Raw genomic sequence first — 23562 nt, 5'->3', positions numbered from 1 at the left:
TGAGAAGTAAGGACAGAGAGCAGAAACACAAAGCAGAATTTGGGTTTCATTTGGTGTATTGCACCAAAGTAATAGACAAGGGGAGAGGGGTGCTTTCAGGTCCTGGTGCACAATGGTGGACGAAGACTTAGGTGGTGAGTGAGAGTGTTTTGCAGAAAACTGAGAGATTTTACACATGTAACAACAACTATATTTACTGTTGAGTAAAATCATTAATCCCTCCAATGAAACAAAAGAATAGAACAAATAATGTCATGTACATAATTTAGAGGAAGAATTTCTGAAGTCAATGGCCAATACACTATTTAAAATAGCTATGGTAGGGTGAAAAGTTGGAGGTGCAGATGTTGGTGCAGCTGGTTGAGAAACAGAACACAAAGACACAGGTTCAAGTCCCAGTGTCCCACCTGCAGGGGAAAAGCTTTGCAAGCAATGGAGCGATGTCTCGCATTGCTACAGGTGTCTCTGTCTCTCACCATCTATCAAAAGGAAGTAAATGAAAAAAAAAAGCCACTTGGCATGGTGTCATTTTCAAGTATGGAACTCCAGTAACAATCCTGATAGAAGGAAAAAACAAACAAACAATAAAAAGGTTTTTTTTTTTTTTGAGTTATTGATTGTCAGAGAGCCTATTACTTTACCCCACTCTCCATTCATTTCCTCTGTTATGTCTTTTTTAAAAAATATTTATTTATTTATTTCCTTTTTGTTGCCCTTGTTTTTATTCTTGTTGTAGTTATTATTGTTGATGTTGTTGTTGGATAGAACAGAGAGAAATGGAGAGAGGAGGGGAAGACAGAGAGGGGAAGAGGACAGACACCTGCAGACTTGCTTCACCGCCTGTGAAGTGACTCCCCTGCAGGTGGGGAGCTGGGGCCTTGATCCTTATGCCAGTCCTTGCAGTCCTTTACGCCATGGGTCTTTATTCCCCCTCTAGTGTCATAAGCTTTAAAAGTGAAGAGAACAAAGAGATTTTTTTCAAATAATAAATGTTCGACAAACAAATAAACAACAAACAAACAAAAAACCACAAAACATGTCATCATCTTAAGAGAGACTCTGAATGTAATAGAAAATCTAAAGGTGTTCTAACCTTCATAGCGGGTTCTGGGCATATGTGGGACCCTGAGGGAATTTATTTCAGACTGTGTTTTCAGATGTTCACATCTGCATTTATTTACATTTTATGACCTTAGTAGCATTTTTAATAAATGTACTGTCACATGGTGATGATTATCATCATGATGAAAGTAGCATTTGCAGACAGCTTTAGGTCTACCAACTTATTTTGCAAAAGAGAATCTGTGACTGTATAAACATCATGAAAGATGGTTAATCATTTAGAGAAGGTTGAACCAATCAAAGGGAAGGAAAACAAGAAGGAATACTTGATAAAGGAAGAAGGAAGTGCCTTGAGAAAGGATAACAGAAAAGAAGTAGAATGGCTATAAAAATGGGGGGGAGGCTGTGTGGTAGCGCAGCGGGTGAAGCACACATGGCGCAAAGTGCAAGTACCCGGTTCGAGAAGAATCCGGGTTCGAGCCCCAGCTCCCCACCTGCAGGAAGGGGGGTTGCCCTACAAGTGGTGGTGAAGCAGGTCTGCAGGTGTCTATTTTTCTCTCCTCTCTGTCTTCCCATCCTTTCTCGATTTCTCTCTGTCCTATCCAACAACAACAGCTATAACAACAATAACAACCACAACAAGGGCAACAACAAAAGCAACAAAACGGGGAAAATAGCCTCCGGGAGCAGTGGATTCATAGTGTAGTGCTGGCACCCAACCTCCAGTGATAACCCTGGAGGCAAAAAAACAAAGAAGAAGAAGAAGAAGAAGAAGAAGAAGAAGAAGGAGGAGGAGGAGAAGGAGAAGGAGAAGGAGAAGGAGAAGGAGAAGGAGAAGGAGAAGGAGAAGGAGAAGGAGAAGGAGAAGGAGAAGGAGAAGAAGAAGAAGAAGAAGAAGAAGAAGAAGAAGAAGAAGAAGAAGAAGAAGAAGAAGAAGAAGAAGAAGAAGAAGAAGAAGGAAGAGAGAGAGAAGAGGGAATAAAAAAAGCAGTAAGTGTGATTTTTACCTTTCAGTATCTTGAAAACTTTCAAGGGTATCAGTTCAAAACTACAGGAATCTCATTTCAGTTCTTTAGACAGCCATCAGTGGGCCAGCACATTTTCAATGCACGTGTTCATTCTTTTAGCCCTTTTCTTGGTCTCAGTTTTCATCGCCTGGCTTTGTTGTGGCTTGCTGACCATAAATAGCATTTCCTTTACAAGATAAAACTCAGCCTAAACTCTCAATGATAGACAACTAAGCAAAGAATTTGTGTAATATATATTCAGTGGCATACGGCTATGCAGTGAACGAAGAATCTTTTAGGATAAAATGGATGGAGCTGGAAGTGACTAAGGTCAATGAAGTGAAGAGGTGAAGGACAACTCCTGGAGGGTTATCTTATATATGAAATACAGACTAAGGAAAAGACTTTCAAAATATAAGTAACCAAATAGTCTATTATACTATGAAAATGAGGGAAGGGATGAGAGAAGAGGCACAGGGAATTCGGTGTACAATTTATACAAGGCAAGATTTGTACAAACACAGATGGAAGTATCAAACTATATCCAAAAATCTTAAAATTTTCAAACCAATATTAAAAACATTTTTCAAAGAATATATTATTTTCATAAATTTCTACCTCACTTATCACTTTAATTTTATGTGGTGCATTTATGTTTTACTATTCTGACATATTCTATTGATGCCATAATAAGTCCTTTTGTTTTTTTATTTTACTATGCAATCATTTTATTTTTTCTTTTGATATCACTAGACTTCAATGCTCTGGGATGACTTTTTCAATTAAAGAGAAACACACAGAGATACAACACTTATGCTGTCTCCAATGCTGTGGGGGGGGGTCAAGTTCAAGCCAGGGTTATTTGCATGACAAAGCAGGTGCACTATTCAGGTGAGCTATTTCAACAAGGCCAGTCACCATGTTTCTGTTTCAAGGCCTATTTTCCAACCCACCTGCTAATTTTAAAGGTCCTGCTTATATTTAATTTGTTGATAGGTTACTTTTAAGTGAATATTGATATATATTATGACTATCAATTAACAAATAAGATTATATTTTTCAATAGAAGTATAAAAACAGAATGTCAAATATTAATGACTATATCATAAGGAAGTTAAAAGTACATACTGCTATTTGGCAGAAGCATCAGAAAAGAGCAAAAGAAGTTACATTAAGTAGTTAAACTTCAAGATTATCAGAAATTGTGCCAGTTCCTATAAAGGGATATGTAAGATCAATTATTTAACATAAAAGAAACAGATAAATAAATCATTTTTATATTATCATAAAAAGAAGCTTATAAAATTGTTATTAATGCACAATCAATTTATATGATGTGACATTGAATTTTCTTCATTCAGGGTGTGTTTTGTTTGTTTGCTTTTGTTTTTTACAGTAAAGATACATGATAAATGCTACCTCAGTTGGACTTCATCAATGACTTTTCAAAGGCACCATTTGAAGTTGAAGTAACATATGAAATCAGTGTGATGCTGATTGGGGATAGGACTTACCATCTAGATCATTCTCTGGAGTCTCCGCAGTGTACCAATTGGAAGGAGGTCCAGTGCCATTGACAGTCATGGCTGACACTTGAAAACTGTACTGGCTTCCTTTCTCCAGTCCTATTAAAGAATTTTTTCACAAAAGGGGGAGGGAGAGTTATTTAATATCAAGTATTTCAGACTGGGCTTCAAAAGTTTTAGTGTAATTTTAATAATGACAGACTTACTTTGTGATTGTTGTGGTAATTATTGTTATTTTGGCCAAAAGGGCAGAACTATTACATCCAGAAATCAAATTATTTTTCATCTATTCTCATTTATTTTTCAGTATATACAAAAATGTATCCCTGCAAATATCCTCAGGGCAGATGCAGAATATGAAATATGAAAGATGAAGAAATAATAAAAAACAGCAAGGATCATTTTTCCTCACAGCCCAGAAGAGGCCTGCCTATAAATCAAAAACAGTCAGTTTAAAATTTTATGTCTCCATCATTCCTTCAAGGTCACTGATTATTTTTTCTTTGGGCTGAGAAAGAAGAACCCAAAGTTACCAATTCAGGAGAAAGCACTAGGACTTTGATCGCTCAAACTATTACAAAACATACACAGTTCTAGACTGAGTCACTAATAGAACAAGAAAAAAATATGGCTTTGTGATAATTTGGACATATGATATTGGGTACATTCATGAAATTAGAACTTATTTCTGAGCGTACAGAGCACAAGCAGACCAGAGATGCTCCATGCATATTTTTATAATATATTTACATTTTATGTAAATTACTCTCCTTTTAGCAAATTCTCAAAGTAGTTCACTAACACTATGAATTTCTGTAAAAGAAATGACACTTGTCAAAAGACCAAACACTTTTTTTGAAATGTTGAAGATTTACCTTAAATCAAGTCCTTAAAGCCTCAATAAGTTGAATAACCTTCGTAAAGATGAAAATGTAATGTCTTTGTTGTGTTGTGTGTGTGTGTGTGTGTGTGTGTGTGTGTGTGTGTGTGTTTATCAGAGTGCTGTTCAGCTCAAGCTTTGGGTAGTTCAGGGGATTGATCCTGGGATTTCAGAGCTTCAGGCATGAGAGTCTCTTTGCATAAATATGCTATCTAGCCCTGCCTTTCCCCCCATGCTGTGAAATGACACAAACAGTATATGTTAAGGAAAATAAGTGATTGGAGAAATGATGTATCTATCATACACAATGTTATGTATTTGTAGATTTTATGTAGGAGAATTATGTTTTGTTACTAAGATTAATTCTTACTTTTTCATTATATTCTCGAGTACAGTTTTCACATTTCAACATGAAAATTGTGAATTTTATATTAAATATAGCTATCATGCATTTATGTACAAAGATATAATAGATAATAACGTGTTATATAACACATAATAACGTTAATGTTGTTACAATATATAATTTATACCTATATACATTAAGTTTTTAATTTATTAAATTATTTAAATGAATATTATATATTATTTATTTTAATGAGAGAAAAATATCTGAGCACTGCTCAGCTTTGGCTTATGTTGGCTGGGGACTGAAAAGATTGCATATTCTGTGCTAGTTCTATGCCGGGATAGCCTCGCCGGCGGGAGAGAGGACCAGGGACTCATGGCTGAGCTGGGAAGCAGTATCTCTTTATTGACCAGCGGGGATGCGGTTCAACAATCTAATCTCTTCTAATCACAACACAACTCTCTCCTGCCTCTCTCCTGAGGTGGAAGAGTCAGGGAAAAGGAAGTACGTATGATAGGGGGTGGGGAGAAGGAAAAAGCAAGGACCAGTGAGGATTAAACCAATGTCCCGGGGGCAGGGGGGTGCTTAGTTAACAATGGTTATGTAAATAGAATACAGTGCCAAGCAGGGGGGATTAAACCAGTGAAACAGAAGGGGTCTTAGAAGCATACCAACAGTTCTATACTAATATATAGACTATATATTGATGATAAATACATTATTAAATACATAATACAACACTAAACATATATTATTACTTACGTTATTGCCACTAGAGTTGTTATAATTGTTTAGTACCTGCACTTTTCCCCTTCTTTTTCCTCTTCCTTCCTTTCTTTCCCTCTTTCTTTCTTTCTTTCCTCCTTTATTTTTATTTATTTATTTTTTGGTTAGGGAGAGAAACTGAGAGGGAAGGGGGAAGGGGAAAGGGGAAAGGAGAAGAGAGAACAAGAGAGAAATAGAGATATTGCAGCACTGCTTAACCAAATGAAGCGTCTTCCCCTGTAGTTGAAGACCAGGAGCTTGAACCTACATCCTTGCACATAGTAATGTGTGTGCTCCATACTCTGTAAGATACATTCCTGCCTAGCACCATAGATTTTATTTATTGTTTTGATTAGAGAGTGCTAAAGAGAAGAGAATATGGCTCAAGGATTATTTATACTGTGCTAGGAATCAAAACTAGAGCCTCACATATGAATGAGCCATCTTCCATGCCCAAGAGGCCTCATGGAGATTTTAACCAATGCCTAGTCACATAGCCTATATAAAGTTACCTAGTGGTAGACTTAACAAACTAGTCCTGTAAATGAAACAGTAATACATTTGAAAGAGAAATGTCTCAGAGGAGGTGGCACATTCTAACATTTTTGCTTGGTGCCGGTTGGTAGCACACCAGGTAGAGTGCACATTGTTAACCAACATTTTTGCTTGTTAGAAAAATTAGACTTCTCTCTCCCTTTCTCATATATAAGTAAAAAATAAATTAACAAAATATTTCTTCCTTACAGTGCACTGAATCTACTTTACAGTGGTGTGTATACACAAATGCTTACAGCACAGTGAAATTTTTTTTAAAATGGAAAAAAAGCTTAGATTTCTTTTTCAAAATATCATTAGTCAAGTCTCACGAGTCTATGGTCTATGCTTTCTCTCTCAATAGAATTAAACCACTGAACCTCTTCTCTATTTACGTTAGTGTAGGATACAATCATAAAGAGAACCAGACCCCCCCCCCTTTTTTTTCTCACAAAAAGAATGTTTGGAAATTACCCTCAGAACTCTAGGCTGAATATATTCTTCTTCCCTGTTATGAAGGGTGCTTTCTGGGAAGGTTGCTGATGTCCCTGAAACTGAGTCTCAATTTTCATATAAAGTAGTTAAGCAATAATACCTGCTCTTCCATCTCATTGTATTCTTTGGAGAATCAAGTGACAGATAAATAAATATATATCTCAAAACTCATTTACTATAGTCAACCCATTGATTTCCCTCTTAGTCAGGAACAATGTTAAGAATTGCATTGTTATTAGGTTTACTGTAAATTCATCACTGCATTACTAAAAAAAGAAAGAAAATAGCGAAGCTAATTTTTTTCATTGAGCCTTCTCATAATAATTATTGAGATTTAGTGTGTGTATAATACCTAGAGTTCTGAGTATAACTTATTTTTCTTTTCTTTTCTTTGCCTCCAGGATTATCACTGTTCTTACACTAAGAATCCACTTCTACTAGAGGTTATCTTTGTTGCCCTTGTTGTTATTTTTATTGTTGTTGTTACTGCTGTTGTTGTTGGATAGGATAGGACAGGGAGAAATAGAGAGAGGAGGGGAAACAAAAATAGATATCTGCAGACCTGCTTCATAGCCTGTGAAGCACCCCCCCAGTAGGGGGGGGTGCTGGGGACTCGAATCCAGATCCTTGTGCCTCATGTGCCATGTGTGCTTACCCCACTGTGCTACCTACTGCCCAACCTCCTGAGTATAACTTATTATAGGGAAAGAACAGGAGAGAGAGGGAGAGGGAGAGGGAGAGGGAGAGGGAGAGGGAGAGGGAGAGGGAGAGGGAGAGGGAGAGGGAGAGGGAGAGGGAGAGAGAGAGGGAGAGAATGAATCTGTTGTGGATTGGCAAGATAGTTTACCCTGGGGTTGCCAACTTTGCCATGCACACATCCAAGCTTCAAACTTACTACTCCCACTGCCACACTCCTGCCTGGAATGCAATGTATTCAGTGCAATGTATTCTGGTGTTTTTCCCTGTCTCCCTCTATCTGAAAATGTTGATTGGGAATAGTGAAGTCCAGCCAACAACAATTACAACAGAAATTCTACTGTTAAGAATAGCCTGATGGTGACTCTTCTGGTAGACTACACAAATAGCCATAGTGAGGGCCCAGATTCAAGCCTGGGGGGGGTGGGGGGCTTCAGGAGCAATGGAACAGGGCTGTTGGTTTCTCTCTCTCCCTGTGTCTCTCATTACTCTGTCCTTTCTAACATAAAGAAAGAAAAGGGAAAAAATGGCTGTCAGGAGCAGTAGAATCATAGTACAGGCACTGAGTGCCATCAATAACTCTGGTGGCAAAAAAAGAAGGAGGGGATAGCAAAATAAAAGACTTTGATGTCTGAGGCTTCGAAGGCTCCAGGTTCAAACCCCAACACCACAACCCAAGCCGAGTAGTGCTCCACTCTTTCCATATCTTCCTCTCAGCATTTCTCTCTCATTAATGCAAATATGATATATTAATTTATTTTCTGTTTCTGTCTGTTTCTAACCCCAATAGTTAGTCTTCAAGCTCTGTGGCTCTTCTATTTTATTTCTAATTTCTTAGAACTCATAGTTAGAGACAGTGCATTATTTGAAGAAAATAATTTCTCTTTATCACCTTAAATGTTAACTTTACTATAAAATTGTTATGATATTGCTTCACTTTTGCAGTCCATAAAATAGAAATGCATGTTTGGCATTATGTTTATTCTGTATTGTCCAGGAAACACAAGAAAACACTTAAATGCAAATAAAAACCCTTCACTGAAGAGCACTTAAAAATTAAAAACAGTAGTTTAAAGTTTAGTCAATGTGAGTTCCCACAATAAAACAGAGAGCAGTGATTTAAAATCCTTGTTACATTTTTTATTTACTTTGTTATTGCAGATGTCTCATTATCCTCAGGAAAGCACACACACACACACACACACAAACAAAAAACACCTGTCTAGCAAAGACAGAGGATTATAAAAAGAATTTCCAGCCCCTGTACCTGAATATTTATGTTAAGCAAATGAAGCATTCTGGAATTTTCAATTGTCTAACAGCCAAGTCAATATTTCCATGTATCCTATATTCACTGACAACATGAGGTCAAATCAAGCAACTCATAAAGTACTGCAGATTCATATAGAAAATCAATTGATTTTGCTTACTACAAAGTGTATAAATTACTAACATATCCTGGAGACAGTCCTGGATCGTAGCCTGCTTCCTGGTTTCTTAAAACTTTGTAACATTGAAGATACAATATTCAGAATTCCAATGGGCATTACCAAAACTGGTCATAAAATAGAACTAAAGAAGGTGGTGGCTTTGCAAAACACGTTCTGAAAATTTTCAAGATATGAGGCTATTCTTTGGTTGTCTTTATTACTCTAGTTCAAATATAAATTGAATTTGATTGTTTTTTTTTTACAATTGATATCAGGTATAGTTACAAATATAACTGCTCAGATTATATTTGCATTCCCAAATACATTTTATAACTATTGAAATGAATAAGGATCAATATGAATTAAGGTTAAAATTTTGGTGTCCATAGTCCTATAAATCTTTTATAAGACAAATGAACATTTCTGAGATATACCAACTGGAAGCTAGTTGATTAATCTCATTTCTTTGTATTTAATGAAGTGTGGGGGGCAGGTGGAACTCAGCAGTGCCTATATGACTATTTATTCCCTCTGACTCCCTCTATCTGAAAATATTGATTGGGAATAGTGAAATACAGGGGACAACATTTTCAGCAATTATTTATTTTTATAAAGGGTGATAAACTGAGAGAAATAGAAAAGGATAAGGAGAAAGAGAGAGACAGAGACAGAGAGAGAGAGAGAAATACCTGCAGCAGCACTAATCCACTGCTTGCAAAGCTTTTGCCCTACCTTTAGGGACCTGGAGCTTGAAGCTGGTTCCCCACACACGATAACATCTGACCTACCAGGTGACCTACTATCCAAACCCTGACTGGCAAAATATTAAATCAGCTTAGTGATGGATTGTGCAGTGCTCATTAGAAGTTCTAATTGTCTAGGGCCCAAACCTGAGTTGCAAATGTGACAAGGCACACATCCTACCCAGTGTACTATCTCTCCAGTCTTTTAATTATTTTCTAAAATTAACTTTTACTTTATTGTTTAATCGTATGAAATTAAGAAAGAAAAGTGATGATAAAATATTTTAGGATTTAAAGTCTTATCTATTATAAGTTAAGATTTGTATATTCTTTAGATTTTCTATTACATTCAGAGTCTCTCTTAGTTTAATAGTAAATCTTAAGAATCAGACTGAACATTTCCTAAATATTTAGATTTTATTTATTTATTTATAAAAATTATTAGATTTTTTAAGTTAAAATTTTTCAAGTTTGATGATTTCTTTCAAAGTTAACTATATGCTATAATAAATATCCTAATGAGCATATATGTCTTACTTCAACTCCACTTATTTTTATGTTCTTTCCATTACTTTAACAGAGAAATGTACAGGTCTTTGGCTTCACTTCAGTTTTTTAAGCAGTATAGCACCCTAACTTCCACTTAAATTCAAGAATCCTTATGTAGGATTCTAGCTATAAATAAAAAAATAAGTGATATGATTCTTGCAACCTACCTTGGTAGTGTGTATATGACTCTAGATATAATTTATGTGTCATTCCAAATTTGTTCAACTTCACTCATAAATCCTTGTCATAAGTTCTTGCTATGTATATGTGTTTTGCATTCCATGTCCTTTGCAAGAGCTTATGCTCTCAGAACTTATATTGGGCATTTACGTTAGCCTAGGCCAAACTTACATCAAATAAGGTTCTGACAAGGAGAGAAGCCTATGTCTTCACACTCACCAAAATCTTTGGCTCCCTTGTAGGCTGTCTGAAGGTCAGCTTAATGAATTGTGAACTTTGACCAATGACAAAGAGAAATTGCCCACCACTTCCTAATAGCTATCCATTCACTGTGAGACATAGGAGTTCACATAACCTTTCAAGACACCCTAAGAAGTCAAGCACAACCTTTGCTGATTCTAGACTTATGGCCAGGGACCAGGTGGTGAAGCACCTGCTAGCATGTTCATGTTACCATGTATAAGCACACATATTCAAGCCCCTAATCCCCACTTGCTAGGGAGAAGCTTCATGAGCTGTGAAGCTGTGGTGCAAGTGTCTCTCTTCCTATCTCCCCCTTCCCTCTCAATTTCTGTCTCTATAAACAAACAACAAAAAGAAACTATGAAAAATATGGCCCCATCACTAACCCTGGTGTCAATAAATAATAAAGTAAACTTATAATATGTCATCACTTTTTTTTTCTCTCTCTCTGCTTCATTTTCATTGTCTATTCACTGTTGCTTCCCTGGTCTTGGACCCTAAAGGGATTATTTTGAATGTCTACATCTCTATTTTTCAGTAACCTGAACTGACATGCACTAAGGATTCTATTTTAATGGAATGCCTTTTAAAAGCTATTTGTTAAACAATGAGAAGTTATTTGGTAATTGGAGTTATGACTGAAGCAGCAATGCTGAGAAACTAATATGAAGAGATCGTGTATGCACTTTCATTAATATGATGAACCAGAAATAATGTAAGGGGGACATTACCAAGAATTTCAAGATACAAATATAAAGACTATTCTTGTTCACACCAATAAATCTTCCCTACTAGGAAAAAAGATGAATGCCTCCTTGAAGTGAGAGTGTATCTTATTCCTAAAGCACTGAATTTACCAGAACCTTGCAAGAAGACACTACATGATTACTGACCTGTGAACAGGTACCAGAGGTTGTTCGGTTCCAGTGTTTCCATTTCACCTCTGCGGGTCGTCTTCCTGTGTCGAATTTTATAGCCAGTTATAAATCCATTTTGTGTTCCTGATGGAGGAGGCAACCAGCTCACTTTGATACTCTGTAAAATAGCAGATGTAAATTAAAACATTGGAAAAAGAAAAGACAATAGGACAGGGTCAAAGAAAGGACATGAACCTAAGTGAGAATAAAGCAGAGAGACAAGAAGAATTAGAGATTGTCCATTGCAATCACATTAAATCCAATTTTATAGTTTGATAGTTTTTTTCTATTTGTCTGACTTGGACAAAAATACATAATTCATTTAATTGATCCTATGAATCACTGACCCTTCTGTGCAATACCGCCAAAGTGACAGTAAGATATTATAAAACTTGTTCATAAATAAACAGAATTGTAGTGGAGTGATGAGACATGACAATAAACAGGAGGTGGCAAACTGGAAGGAAATTCAGGGAGTTATCCAAGAGAGGAGGATAAATCAAAAATTTATCTTTAAGAGACAGTAATGAAAAACAATGCTCTTTAGATGACAAAGATATAAGAACATTTGGAGAGGACTGCCTCCTAAATAAACTAGAAGGCAGGAGGGCTGACACATGGGGCAGATACAAGGGATGGATTTATTGTTTAATTATCTTAACTTTTGTTTTTGCGATCAGGATTATCACTGGGGTTTGGGGACTGTACCACTCCAATGCTCCCAGTGGTCACTTGTTTTTGATAAGATGTGAAAGACTGAAGTAGAGATGAGAGAAAGACAGAAAGAAGGGGAGACACAGTACTGTTTCACTGCTTATGAAGCCTTGCTTCTTCATTGGGGGACTGCACTCTACATGGTGAACCACCACCTGGTCCTAGATTTACCTATTTGTCCTCTATATTTATTTTATTTTTATATATTTATTTATCTGAAGGAAATAGAGATACAGATTGAAAGATATACACAAACACAGGGGGAGAAAGAGAGAGGGAGGGAGAGAGACAGAGGGACTAAAGCACAGATCATCTCTGGCTAATGGTGGTGCTGGGGATTGAATTTGGGACCTCAGAGCTTCAGGCATAAGAGTCTTTTGCATAATCATTATGCTGTCTTCCTAACCCACTTATTTATTTATTTGCCACCAGAATTATTGCTTAAGCCATTTTTTTCCCCTCTAGAAAGAGAGTAAAAGAGATAAATAGAGATGGAGAGGGGAAAAGAAGGAAGACACCATATTATCACTCTACTTTTATGAAGCTTCCTCTCTGCAACTGCTCCCATGTGATGGCCCAGGGCTGGAACCAGGGTCTGCCCACTTGGTAATATGTGCATCTCAATAGCTAAACCATCTTGCAGCACCCAGGGGACAGATACGAAATCCTATTCGCATTCATGAAGATCCCCACCCACATCTTATTACTTCATCTGAAACTTAAGACAGTGGCAACCTGATCTACTCTACATCATGTAATTTTTTCTAGAGAAAATAGCTTGACCCTAGAGAAAACAACCACTAGGACCCTGATTAATCCCCAAGGTGTGATCCCTTAATTACATTCACTCCTACACCAGAATTTAAACTATGCAATCAGCATTTTAGTACTTCATTGCTATCTAAACTAAGAATACGAGACTGCCAGGCATTTGAAAAATACCTTTAGCACAAAAGGCAGAGGAGAGAGGCACAGAGGAGTCTAATGGACGCCTGAAAGAAACAACAGTAATGCTTAAAGCAAGAAAAGGACTCCTGAAATCTGTCATCAGTATTCTGGTAACTGAAGAGAAGATATTGATTGCATCCATGAGTGGATAGAAATGATGAGATTTTTTGAAGTTTCTATAATACATATAATTCAGATGCACGAACTAACTATGCAATAGTATTCTAAGGTAAAAGATACCACCCAAAATAAATGTTGTAAGAAGACAATCATTGAAAATCAGAGAATGAAGATAATTAGAAGTTTTTCCATAATGTCCATCCCCTAAAGCAAATATATATGTGATTCTACTTCCCAAGAAACCTTACACTTTTGGAACTCTTGAAGCTTTGATATAAAAGAAATTATGAAATGTCAAATACAAAAAAAAAAAAAAAAGTTTAAGGGCCATGTCAAGGAAGATTACTGTGAAATACAATAGTCTTTTAAGACAAGGAAGATTCAAACTATTTATTTATTTATTTATTCCCTTTTGCTGCCCTTGCTATTTTCTTGATGTCATCGTTGTTGGACAGGACAGAGAGAAATGGAGAGAGGAGGGGAAGACAGAGAGGGGGAGAGAAAGATAGACACCAGCAGACCTGCTTTACTGCTTGTGAAGCGACTCCCCTGCTGGTGGGGAGCCGGGCTCGAACCAGGATCCTTATGCTGGTCCTTGTGCTTTGTGCCACGTGCACTTAACCCGCTGTGCTACCACCCGGCCTCCAGACTCAAACTTTTCCAGAACTCACATGAAAAGATTATCAGTAATATGAGAAACACCAAAATTCTGAACAACAGTTGCAGTTAGAAAACAATGGAATATAAGGCAGGCAGTGACAAAACTGGTTGAGTGCATGTTTCCATTCACAAAGGCAAGGATTTAATATCATTTTAATATTACCTGTGTGGGGAAGAGGAAGAGAGAGCTGCAAAAGCAGTGAAGCAGTACTGTGGGTCTCTCTCTCTCTCTCTCTCTTTTACTCTCTCTCTTTTAAATAATTTATTTATTCATGAGAAAGATAGGAGGAGGGAGAGAAAGATCCAGATATCACTCTGGTACATGTGCTGCCAGGGGTTGAACTCAGAACCTCATACTTGAGAGCCAATGCTCAATCCATTGCACTATCTCCTGGATCACTATCTCTCTCTCTTTCTCTATATCCCCCTTTCCATTGGATTTCTCTTATATTCAATAGATAAACTATTAAAAAAGAAATCATTATAGAAATAAACAATGGAATAGTTATAAAATGAGGATTTTTATTAGAGGATTTTTTAATTTTATTTTTATTTAGAGGATTTTATTTATTTTATTTTAGTTTTATTTAGAGGATTTTAATTCTAATGTCTAGTCAAGTAAATTGTGAAGTATAAAGAAAGTATAACACAATCCCATAAATGGATACTATAGATATTTCAGGTATGCACAGTTCCAAAGATCACCTTTTGTAGTTTCTTTATCTAGAGATTAATATGCTCAAAGGAAATAAACAGTGTACCAATTTAGAAAGGAAGCATTTTTAAAGAATGCACAAAAGAAAGAATCCAAAGCCAAAGGAATAATGTACAACTTTCAGGAAGACAATGAAGAAAATGGCGATATGACAGAGATCAGACACAAAAGCATGTTTGCTGCTAAAGTCCAGTGCAGTTCAAGAAAAGGAAAACTTACGTTGTAAAATACAAATCAGAACAGTAGTTGCCTATGGCAGTTGCATTGGGGAGTGACTGGATATAATTATATGATACTCTGTGTGGGAGGGGTTCTGGAAACATACTGAATCTTTATTTCATTTTAGTGACAAAAAATGAATTCACTTTTTATGGGCTAAGTTGTGCCTTCCTCCTCTGCTTCTTTATATGTTGAAGTCCTAATCAACACAGAATAATGTGCCTGTGTTTGTAGAGAGGGCCTTTACAAAATCAATAGTAATTAAGTTTTAATAAGGTCATTAGTGTAGGAGATCTAATCCAGTATGATGAGTGGAGAGAGAGAGAGAGAGAGAAAGAGAGAGAGAGAGGGAGAGAGAGGGAGAGAGAGGGAGAATTGTGTGTGTGGGATAAAATATAGATGCATGCAATATGACTGTGTGAAGAGATTGGGAAAAAATATAAGCCAAGTAGAGAGACCTCAGAAGAAACAAACTTTGCTAACACCTAACAACTTGATCTTGAACTTCTAGTCTCCAGAACTATAATAAAGTAAATATTTGCTGCTTTAATGCCCTGTCTTTGTCATTTATTGTGACTGCCATAAAGCACTAACAAGCTCATGAAACTGAGCAATTAAATTTGTGCATTTTACTTTGTTGCAATTATACCTCAGCAAAGCACGAGGGAGTGAGAGAAGAAAGATCAGAGGATGAGAAAATAACCTGAGGGAGGAAAAATCAGAATGAATGAAAAGCTACATGAGCACATTACTGATAACATAAAGGTAAATGGCAGTTAGAAAAACTTCTGCACAATGAAAACTGCCATCACCCAAAGAGGAGGTCATCTTGCAGAATGAGAGAAGATCTTTGTACAACAGATTTCAAATAAAGGACTAATAACCAAAACACAGAGTCAACTCAATAAACTTAGCTCAGAACAAACAAATAAGTCCATTAGAAAATGAATCAATAACATGGACAGAAACTTCACTGAAAAAGAGAAACAGAGACAACAGACACATGACAATGTGCTCAAAGTCACTAATTATCAGAGGAATGCAAATAAAGAAAACCATAAGATACCACTTTACACCCATGAGAATGTCATACAGCAGAAAGGAAAGAAAAGGCAAGTTTTGGAGAGGATATGGGAAAAGGGACACTTTTGCACTATTGGTGGGTTTATAAATTGGCCTGACCTTTGTGAAAAATATCTTGGAGATGTCTCAGATCATTAGAAATGGACCTACTTTATGACCCAGTAATCTCTCTCCTGTGGATTTACTCTAAGTAAACAAAAATTCTTGTCAAAAGAGACCTATGTGTACCTATGTTAACAGAAGCACAGTTTTTAATAGTGGAAACTTGAAAGCCACCCAGATGTCCAACAACAGGTGCATGGATAAGAAAATTGTGATATAGTGTTGTTAAAATTCAGCAGCTCCAGCTGGCCGGGCTAGCTTCACTGGCAGGTAACAGAGACGACCAGAGACATACGGCTGGGCAGGGAAGCTGTATTTCTTTATTTAGAAACAACGATTCATAAACTAAGACAAACTAATCACCAAACAGAACTCTGCTGCCTCTTTCCCCCCCGCAGCGGCACAAGCACTCTCTAACTCTGCAACTCTCCAACTCTGGAACTCTGGAACTCTGGAACCCTGGAACCCTCTTGGGGTTCCTAGGGGCGGGGCCCAGCGGGCCCGCGAAACTAGCTGGACTGATCCAATTCTCTTGGCGGGGGAGAGCTAGAACAACCCAATGTAAAGCATACAACAGTATAGATACACTACTCAGTGATTAAAAATTATGAAATGATCTCCTTTGCTTCATCTTGGTTGGAACTTGATAATATTATGTTATGTGAAAGTTAAGTAATAAGAACAAGCAAAGAACTGTGGGAAAGAAGAGGGAGGGAGGAGGCAGAGAACATCTCAAAGTCCTACTGCATGATGCATGAGGTGATGAGTAATTGAACCTGTTTCTACAACTGGACTGTATACTGTTAACTCCCTAATAAAAGGATAACTAGTAGTTAAAGGTATTGAACATGGAGAGTACAGCAAATGGGAACAGGGTAAACCTGTTAGTGCAAATTAACTCTTAAAAAGAATATGTAAGTAATTATTTTTTAATCAGTATGTAAAATGAATATATATTTGTCCTTTTGAAGCTTTAGAAATGACTGGCAATTACAAAGAAGCCAAACAAAAGCAAGGAATGTTTTTCTGAGCCTCCTGACCCAAAATTTCACAGGCACTTTGATCTTGTATCAATGATGTGACAACACAGTAGAGGCAACACATGCTTTTTTGAAGGAGACAAAAGCATAAGTCTCACCTCCTAGATGCATAACAAACCAATGCACACATAAAATTAATTTCCTCTGTAAAAGGAAAAAAAAATCAATCACAGTTGTTTGCTAAACATATAAACAGCTTCAAAGAATGTGCTAACCACAATCACTTCTCATCAGTCTTGGTAGTTTTAGTCTATGAAGTTTCAGCAAACAGTTGAATAAGAAATATTGAAATACTGCTCCTACAGAAAATAGTCATTTAAGATTCCTTAAGCTTTTGGATATATATATATATATTCATCAATATATCACCTTGTTTTTTATGTTTTTCCATCGACAGCCTCTTATTTGATATTATTTTTTTAACTCATTGACATTGAGCTCATGACCAACAGCACTATAACTTATGTCTGAACATAGATAATAATGTGTATTTTCTCCATAAGGCAGAACATAATCTTCTTACACTTAAGGAATACTACCCAGGTATTAAAAATGATGAATTTGCCTTCTTCACCTCATTCTGGATGGAGTTTGAAGTAATCATGTTCAGTAAAGTAAGTCAGAAAAAGACGATGAATATGGGATGATCTCATAGACAGAAGTTGAGAAATAAGAACAGAAGGGGAAACACAAAGTAGAACTTGGCATATACTAAATGCAGTACTAGGTAACAATTCAAAAAGATTATTTGGTATCCTTTAGGATCAAATGGACAAAACTAGAAGTGATATACTTACTGAAAGATAAGTACCAGATAGTTTCACTCATATTTAAAGATGTATAGAATTGAAACAAACAAAATTGGTAATAAACAAGTAAATATTTTAAATACATATAATAGATATTTCATAAATAGCCATGGGGGAGGCAGTGGTACACCCAGTTGAGAGCACACATTACCATGCAGAAAAACCAGGTTCAACCCCCAATCCCCATCTGCAGAAGGCAGTAATGGGGAGGAACCCTTCTTCGCAAGAAGTGAAGATCTGCAAGTTTCTATCTTTTTCTTCCCCTCTCTTCTCTATTTCTCTTTGTCCTATCAAAATATAATAGGAAGAAAAAAAGGGGGGAGGGTCAATGGGAGCAGTGGATTCATAGTGCCAGCATAGAAGCCCAGTGATAACCTTGTAAGCAATTAAAAAACAAAAATAGCCTTTGGCAAATCAACAAGAGTAATTTTCCTAGAATGGCAAGCTTGTTTTTAAAGTCAAAATTAAATTCAAATAGAAAGTAGAAATAAAAATGAAGATATTAAACCTTACATAAATAGGTAGAATGTTATGATTTCCTGTTAAGCAGTTGCTTTTCTGAGTGACCTCTCTTAAGTCTTAAAAATTATCTATATCTCACTACAAACATTGGAAAAGGAAGGATAATTGTGCTTAGTCTGTCTATCAAATGACTGTAAGTCTCTTGATAAACCAAGAGAACTTAATCATCTAATTATTACATAAGCAATACTTCCTTTTTGACAGATAATAATTTTTCTTTATCACATTTGAGGATGTTTCATATTTTCTGTGATTGCATAAATTATTTCCAAGTATCCAATATCTTAATATCAATTTCTAGTGTCCATAATTACAAAGACCAGTTAGAAACTACATGCCAGAAGGTGAAACTCTTCAATGCTTATTACTCATTCTTGGGAATAATTTCGCATTTCTTACTCTTCCTCATCTATGGATAATTAGCATGTTTGATACCTTCTCATTGATATCTCAGCAACTGTTGTGGGAAGACAAGTGAAAGGGTTGAGAATCTTTTTCTTCTTTATTGATACAATCTGGTTTGTTTTCTATCTGAGACCTGTTCTGCTCGGAAGTTCTGATTTTATTATTCATTCTCCTACTAAGCCAACCTACATCTGTCTCTGTTGGGGGAATATTGTGGGAGTACCACCTGGCTTAGGGGGTAAGCCTGTAATGATTTGTATTAAAAGTACTTAACACACAACCTTTGACATTTGAAAAATCAATTCTAGTGGTTGTGACTTGACTTTTAGTCTTTTCACTACTTTGAGAGGTGAAAAATGATCCTTTTAACTGGTGTAGTGAGTTTTCTCTCTTGAATCAAGAATTAGTTTCACTTTTTTTTTCAGATTTTGTAAAAATTCAGCTTCTCCAAATTCCTCTATTCACTAATTGTTCACTGTAAAATTTAGTGATTTACAAAAAGCATGGTGGAGATCAGTTTGCATTATTGTTTTTAAAGAAGTCATTATATTGAACATTGTTTCATATCTATGTGGGTTAATGCTGTCCCACTCAACGATAAGGTATTATCATTTTTTTTTTTGCTCCACTACTATATTTCTTTTTCTTTCCTTTATGCTCATGAATAAAAGAATAAGAAGAAAAGAAAAAAAAATACTAGTACAGCATCCAAAACCTTTCATATATCCCACTGCCCACTCACATTTGCCTTAACCCTAGAGTAAAATACAAATGAATACAAGCCTCTCTCCAAGCACACACTTATTTTTTCAAGCAGTTTTAGCCAGGTAACATTTGAATATAATTGAAAGGAGATCCTTATAACCAATTAAGAAAGTTTTAGATGAAACACATAGGCTTCTAAGGATCGTGAACCTTAACTAAGAATCATATTAGACTCTGTCTCTTATACTAGGTGACTTGTTGAATTTTATATGATGTTTCAACATATGTTTTCAGAGGGCAGTGTGGATAGCATAATGGTTATGCAAAGAGACTTTCATGTTTGAGATTCTGAAGTCCCAGGTACAATCCGCTGCACCACCATAAACCAGAGTTGAGCCTTGCTCGGGAAAAAAAAAAGAAGAAGGAAGAGGAGAGGAAGAAGAAGAAGGAGGAGGAGGAGGAGAAGGAAGGGGAGGAGGAGGAGGAAGAGGAGGAGGGGGAAGAGGAGGAGGAAGAGAAGGAGAAGGGAAAGGGAAAGGGGAAGGAGAGGGAGAAGGGGAGGGGAAAGAGGAAGGAGGAGGAGGAGAAGGAGAAGAAAGAAGGAGGAGGAGGAGGAGGAGGAGGAGGAGGAGGAGGAGGAGGAGGAGGAGGAGGAGGAGGAGGAGGAGAAGAAGAAGAAGAAGAAGAAGAAGAAGAAGAAGAAGAAGAAGAAGAAGAAGAAGAAGAAGAAGAAGAAGAAGAAGGAGAAGAAGGAGAAGAATGAGAGAAAAGAAATACACTTTCAGTACTCATGAGGTCCTATGGGATCTTAAAAAGAAGTGCTCATCATCACTTCTAAAGAACCTCTTATATATCTATCCTCCATCCCATGTCTTACTTCAATTACCTCTGCCTGTCACTGTCCTAAAGGAGATCTTACTTTGTCATTGTCCCGAATATTGCCTTAGCTAGAGTCACACTACTCACCCCCACATCAACTTTTACTTATCAGTGAACGATCCACTTAAGCTCTCTGAGCCAACACTGTCTCATCTGCAATATGAGATAATCACAGTACCTACCTCAAAGGATTATGGTGTGAATTAAAGCAGACAGTGGGAACAAACTAGGAAGTTCCATCAGTGTGGTGGTGCACAATAATTAAGCAACAGATTGTAAAATAATTTAAAGGAAGAAGAGGGAAAAGAGAAAAAGAAAGAGGTAAATATGAATGGTTAATAGAAAAGTGAGCGGAAAATGAGAAGAAAAAGAAAAGAAAAACGTAGACCTGTGTTGGAAGCAGAATACAAGCGAGATCACTCAAAGTTAACAACAGTCAGAATATAGACTAAAAATATTATCTCCCCAGATAATATTTTTAGTCTACCTTCATGTTGGCTATCAGGCTCAGGCAAAAAATCACTAAAGTTATGGGGCCCCACATAGGCTCCAAAGCTAAATGTAGGCCCCGGATCAGATCAAATCGATGGGGTTTACAGTCAGCGATATTTATACAACTTTCCCATATTTGGGAGCTACTCTCTTCCCTGATCCAGATTTCTGGTCCTTTTTTCCAGCCATGACATCATCTCCCCAGACAATAACTTAGATCCACCTGCATATCAGATGTCAGTCTCAGGAAAAAAGAAAAAGAAAAAAAACCTAGTATAGTCATGGGCTTTTTGGAATATAACTAAAATAGAATTACTAACTACAAAACAGAGACTGAGACCCCCCCCCCCCAACTCTTCATATGAACTTTTCCAGGCTTTAGGTTAATGATTACTTAACCAATTTTTTGGCTCTATATGTTAACTCTTTTTTTCAGCTACTAGGTTCCAGATGGTAACATGATGCCAGCCAGACTTCTCTGGGCAGACGATCCCACCAACCTGTCCTGGAGCCCTGCTTGCCCAGAACCCTGCTCCACTGGGGAAAGAGAGAGGCACAGGCTGGGAGTATGGATGGACCTATCAACACCCATATTCAGCAGAGAAGCAACTGCAGAAGCCACACCTTCCACCTTCTGTACTCCATAATGACCCTGGATCCATACTTTCAGAAGGATAAAGAATAAGAAAGCTATCAGGGGAGGGGGTGGGATTCGGAGTTCTGGTGGTGGGAATTGTGTGGAGTTGTACCCCTCTTATCCCATGTTTTTGTCAGTGTTTCCTTTTTATAAATAAATAAATAAATAAAAAGTTATGGGCCTCTAGGAATATACCTAAAATAGACTTCCTAGCTTCTTCCCACAGGAAGACCCCTAATTTCATCTGTTCTATTCCTAACTTTGGGTTCCTGTTTATTAAACTTTTTTTTTTTCCTGCTTTATATCTTACTGCCTTTCAGCCACTAAGTTGCAGACACCACTAGGATTTCATGGGCAGACAATCTTGTCAGTGTGTCCAGAAGTCTCACCTCTCCAGAGCTTTACCCCTTTAGAGAAAGATAGGAACAGGCTGGGGGTATGGATCAACCTGCCAATGTCCATATCCAGAGGAGAAGCAATTACAGAAGCCAGACCTTCCATCTTCTATACCCCATAAAGATTTTTGGTCCATACTCCCAGAGGGAATATCTTCCAATGGAGGGGATGGGACAGGGATATCTGGTAGTAGGAACTGTATGGAATTATACCGTTGTTGCGTTACAATTTTGGTAATCATAAATAAACCACTAATAATTTTTTAAAAGAATATCTTTGTGTATTAACTATTTTTCTTTTGTAAACTGACAGAAATACAGGTGGTAATACGCTACTAACACTTTTAAATGACTTTCTTCTATGAATATTTACTGAAAAATTTGCTGATAGACTAGCCACTTTAAAAAATATTTATTTATTTATTCCCTTTTGTTACCCTTGTTATTTTCACTTTTCTTTTTATATTTAATTAATTTATTTATAAAATGGAAACATAGACAAGACCATAGGATTAGAGGGGTACAATTCCCACCACCAAAGCTCCTTATCCCATCCCCTCCCCTGATAGCTTTCCTATTCTTTAACCCCCTGGGAGTATGGACCCAGGATCATTATGAGGTGCAGAAGGTGGAAGGTCTGGCTTCTGCAACTGCTTCCCCGTTGAACATGGGCATTGGCAAGTTGATCCATACTCCCAGGCTGTCTCTCTCTTTCCCAAGTGGGGCAGGGCTCTGAGGAAGTAGAGCTCCAGGACATATTGGTGGGGTCATCTGTCTAGGGAAGTCCAGTTGGCATTATGGTAGCATCTGGAACCTGGTGGACTAGCCACTTTTCTAATGTAGCTAATAAAACCTTCAAGCATGGGAAGTAAAGAGGAAACTTTAGAGTAGAGTTGAGTTCAGGGGAATACAAACAATAAAGAGAGGCTACATATAATTCTGGAAGTAGAGTTGAGAAGACTTGGTGATTTACTGAACGTCAGGCTTAAAAAGGGGAAATGTTATCAAAAATAACTTAGGTTTCTGGTAAAGGCAATTCAGAATATGATAGTTCATTAACTGAGATAAGGGTAACTGTAAAATAATACACCTTCATAAAAGTTCACTAGAATTTTTGGAAACATCAGTAAATTATAATTTACAAAGGATGTAGAAATAAAGGCTATCCACATTGATAATAGCTAGTAAATGTTCAGAAGGGTATTTTCTAACATCATTATTTAGAATAAATGCTACCTTAATACTACCCAAATTTTACAATGGTATTTACTATTTAGTTTCTGATATTTATCTAAATACTTGGTAGATATTCTATTAATGCAAGGATGGATTTCAAACTGGAATAGAATTAATCTATTAGTGAAATGACATCATAAACATTATTACATTTGTGTGAACAATTTACAACATTGTTTTACCTTTGCCTTTATTGTTATTTTACTGTCATTGGGGCTACACCATTTTAGGCTGCCTTTTTCAAAAAAGGTAAAGATAGAGAGAGATAGAGATACAGAAACTAGATAAAGACACCAGAGCACCAAAGCTTCTTTCAATGCTATGGGGGCCAGGCTCTAATCAAGGCCATGCCCATGATAAAGCAAGTGAGCTATCTTGTCTCTCATTTGTTTTGCTTTGTTGTTGTTGTTTGTTTGTCTGACCTATATCCTTTATGGTACTGAACAAGTATGTGTTTGATAAAATGTCAGTAAGATATTATAAAGCCAAAGAGCCTACATTAATA

The 23562-nt window shown here is 36.8% G+C and overlaps 1 protein-coding gene across 1 annotated transcript in view; it reads right to left on the bottom strand.

Moving 5' to 3' along the window:
• DCC (DCC netrin 1 receptor) overlaps positions 1–23562 on the bottom strand; it is a 1300159-nt gene that overhangs the window by 248122 nt on the left and 1028475 nt on the right. The window contains exons 14-15 of the mRNA XM_016186489.2: positions 11353–11494; positions 3584–3694 (exon numbers count right to left, since the gene is read on the bottom strand). Of these exons, the coding sequence (XP_016041975.1) occupies positions 3584–3694; positions 11353–11494 (253 nt within the window). The remainder of the gene's footprint in view (positions 1–3583; positions 3695–11352; positions 11495–23562) is intronic.

Source organism: Erinaceus europaeus, chromosome 15 (assembly GCF_950295315.1).
Source record: "Erinaceus europaeus chromosome 15, mEriEur2.1, whole genome shotgun sequence".
NCBI lineage: Eukaryota > Metazoa > Chordata > Mammalia > Eulipotyphla > Erinaceidae > Erinaceus > Erinaceus europaeus.
The sequence above is the reverse complement of the archived record's forward strand: the minus strand, read 5'-3'. Positions and strand labels throughout refer to the sequence as shown.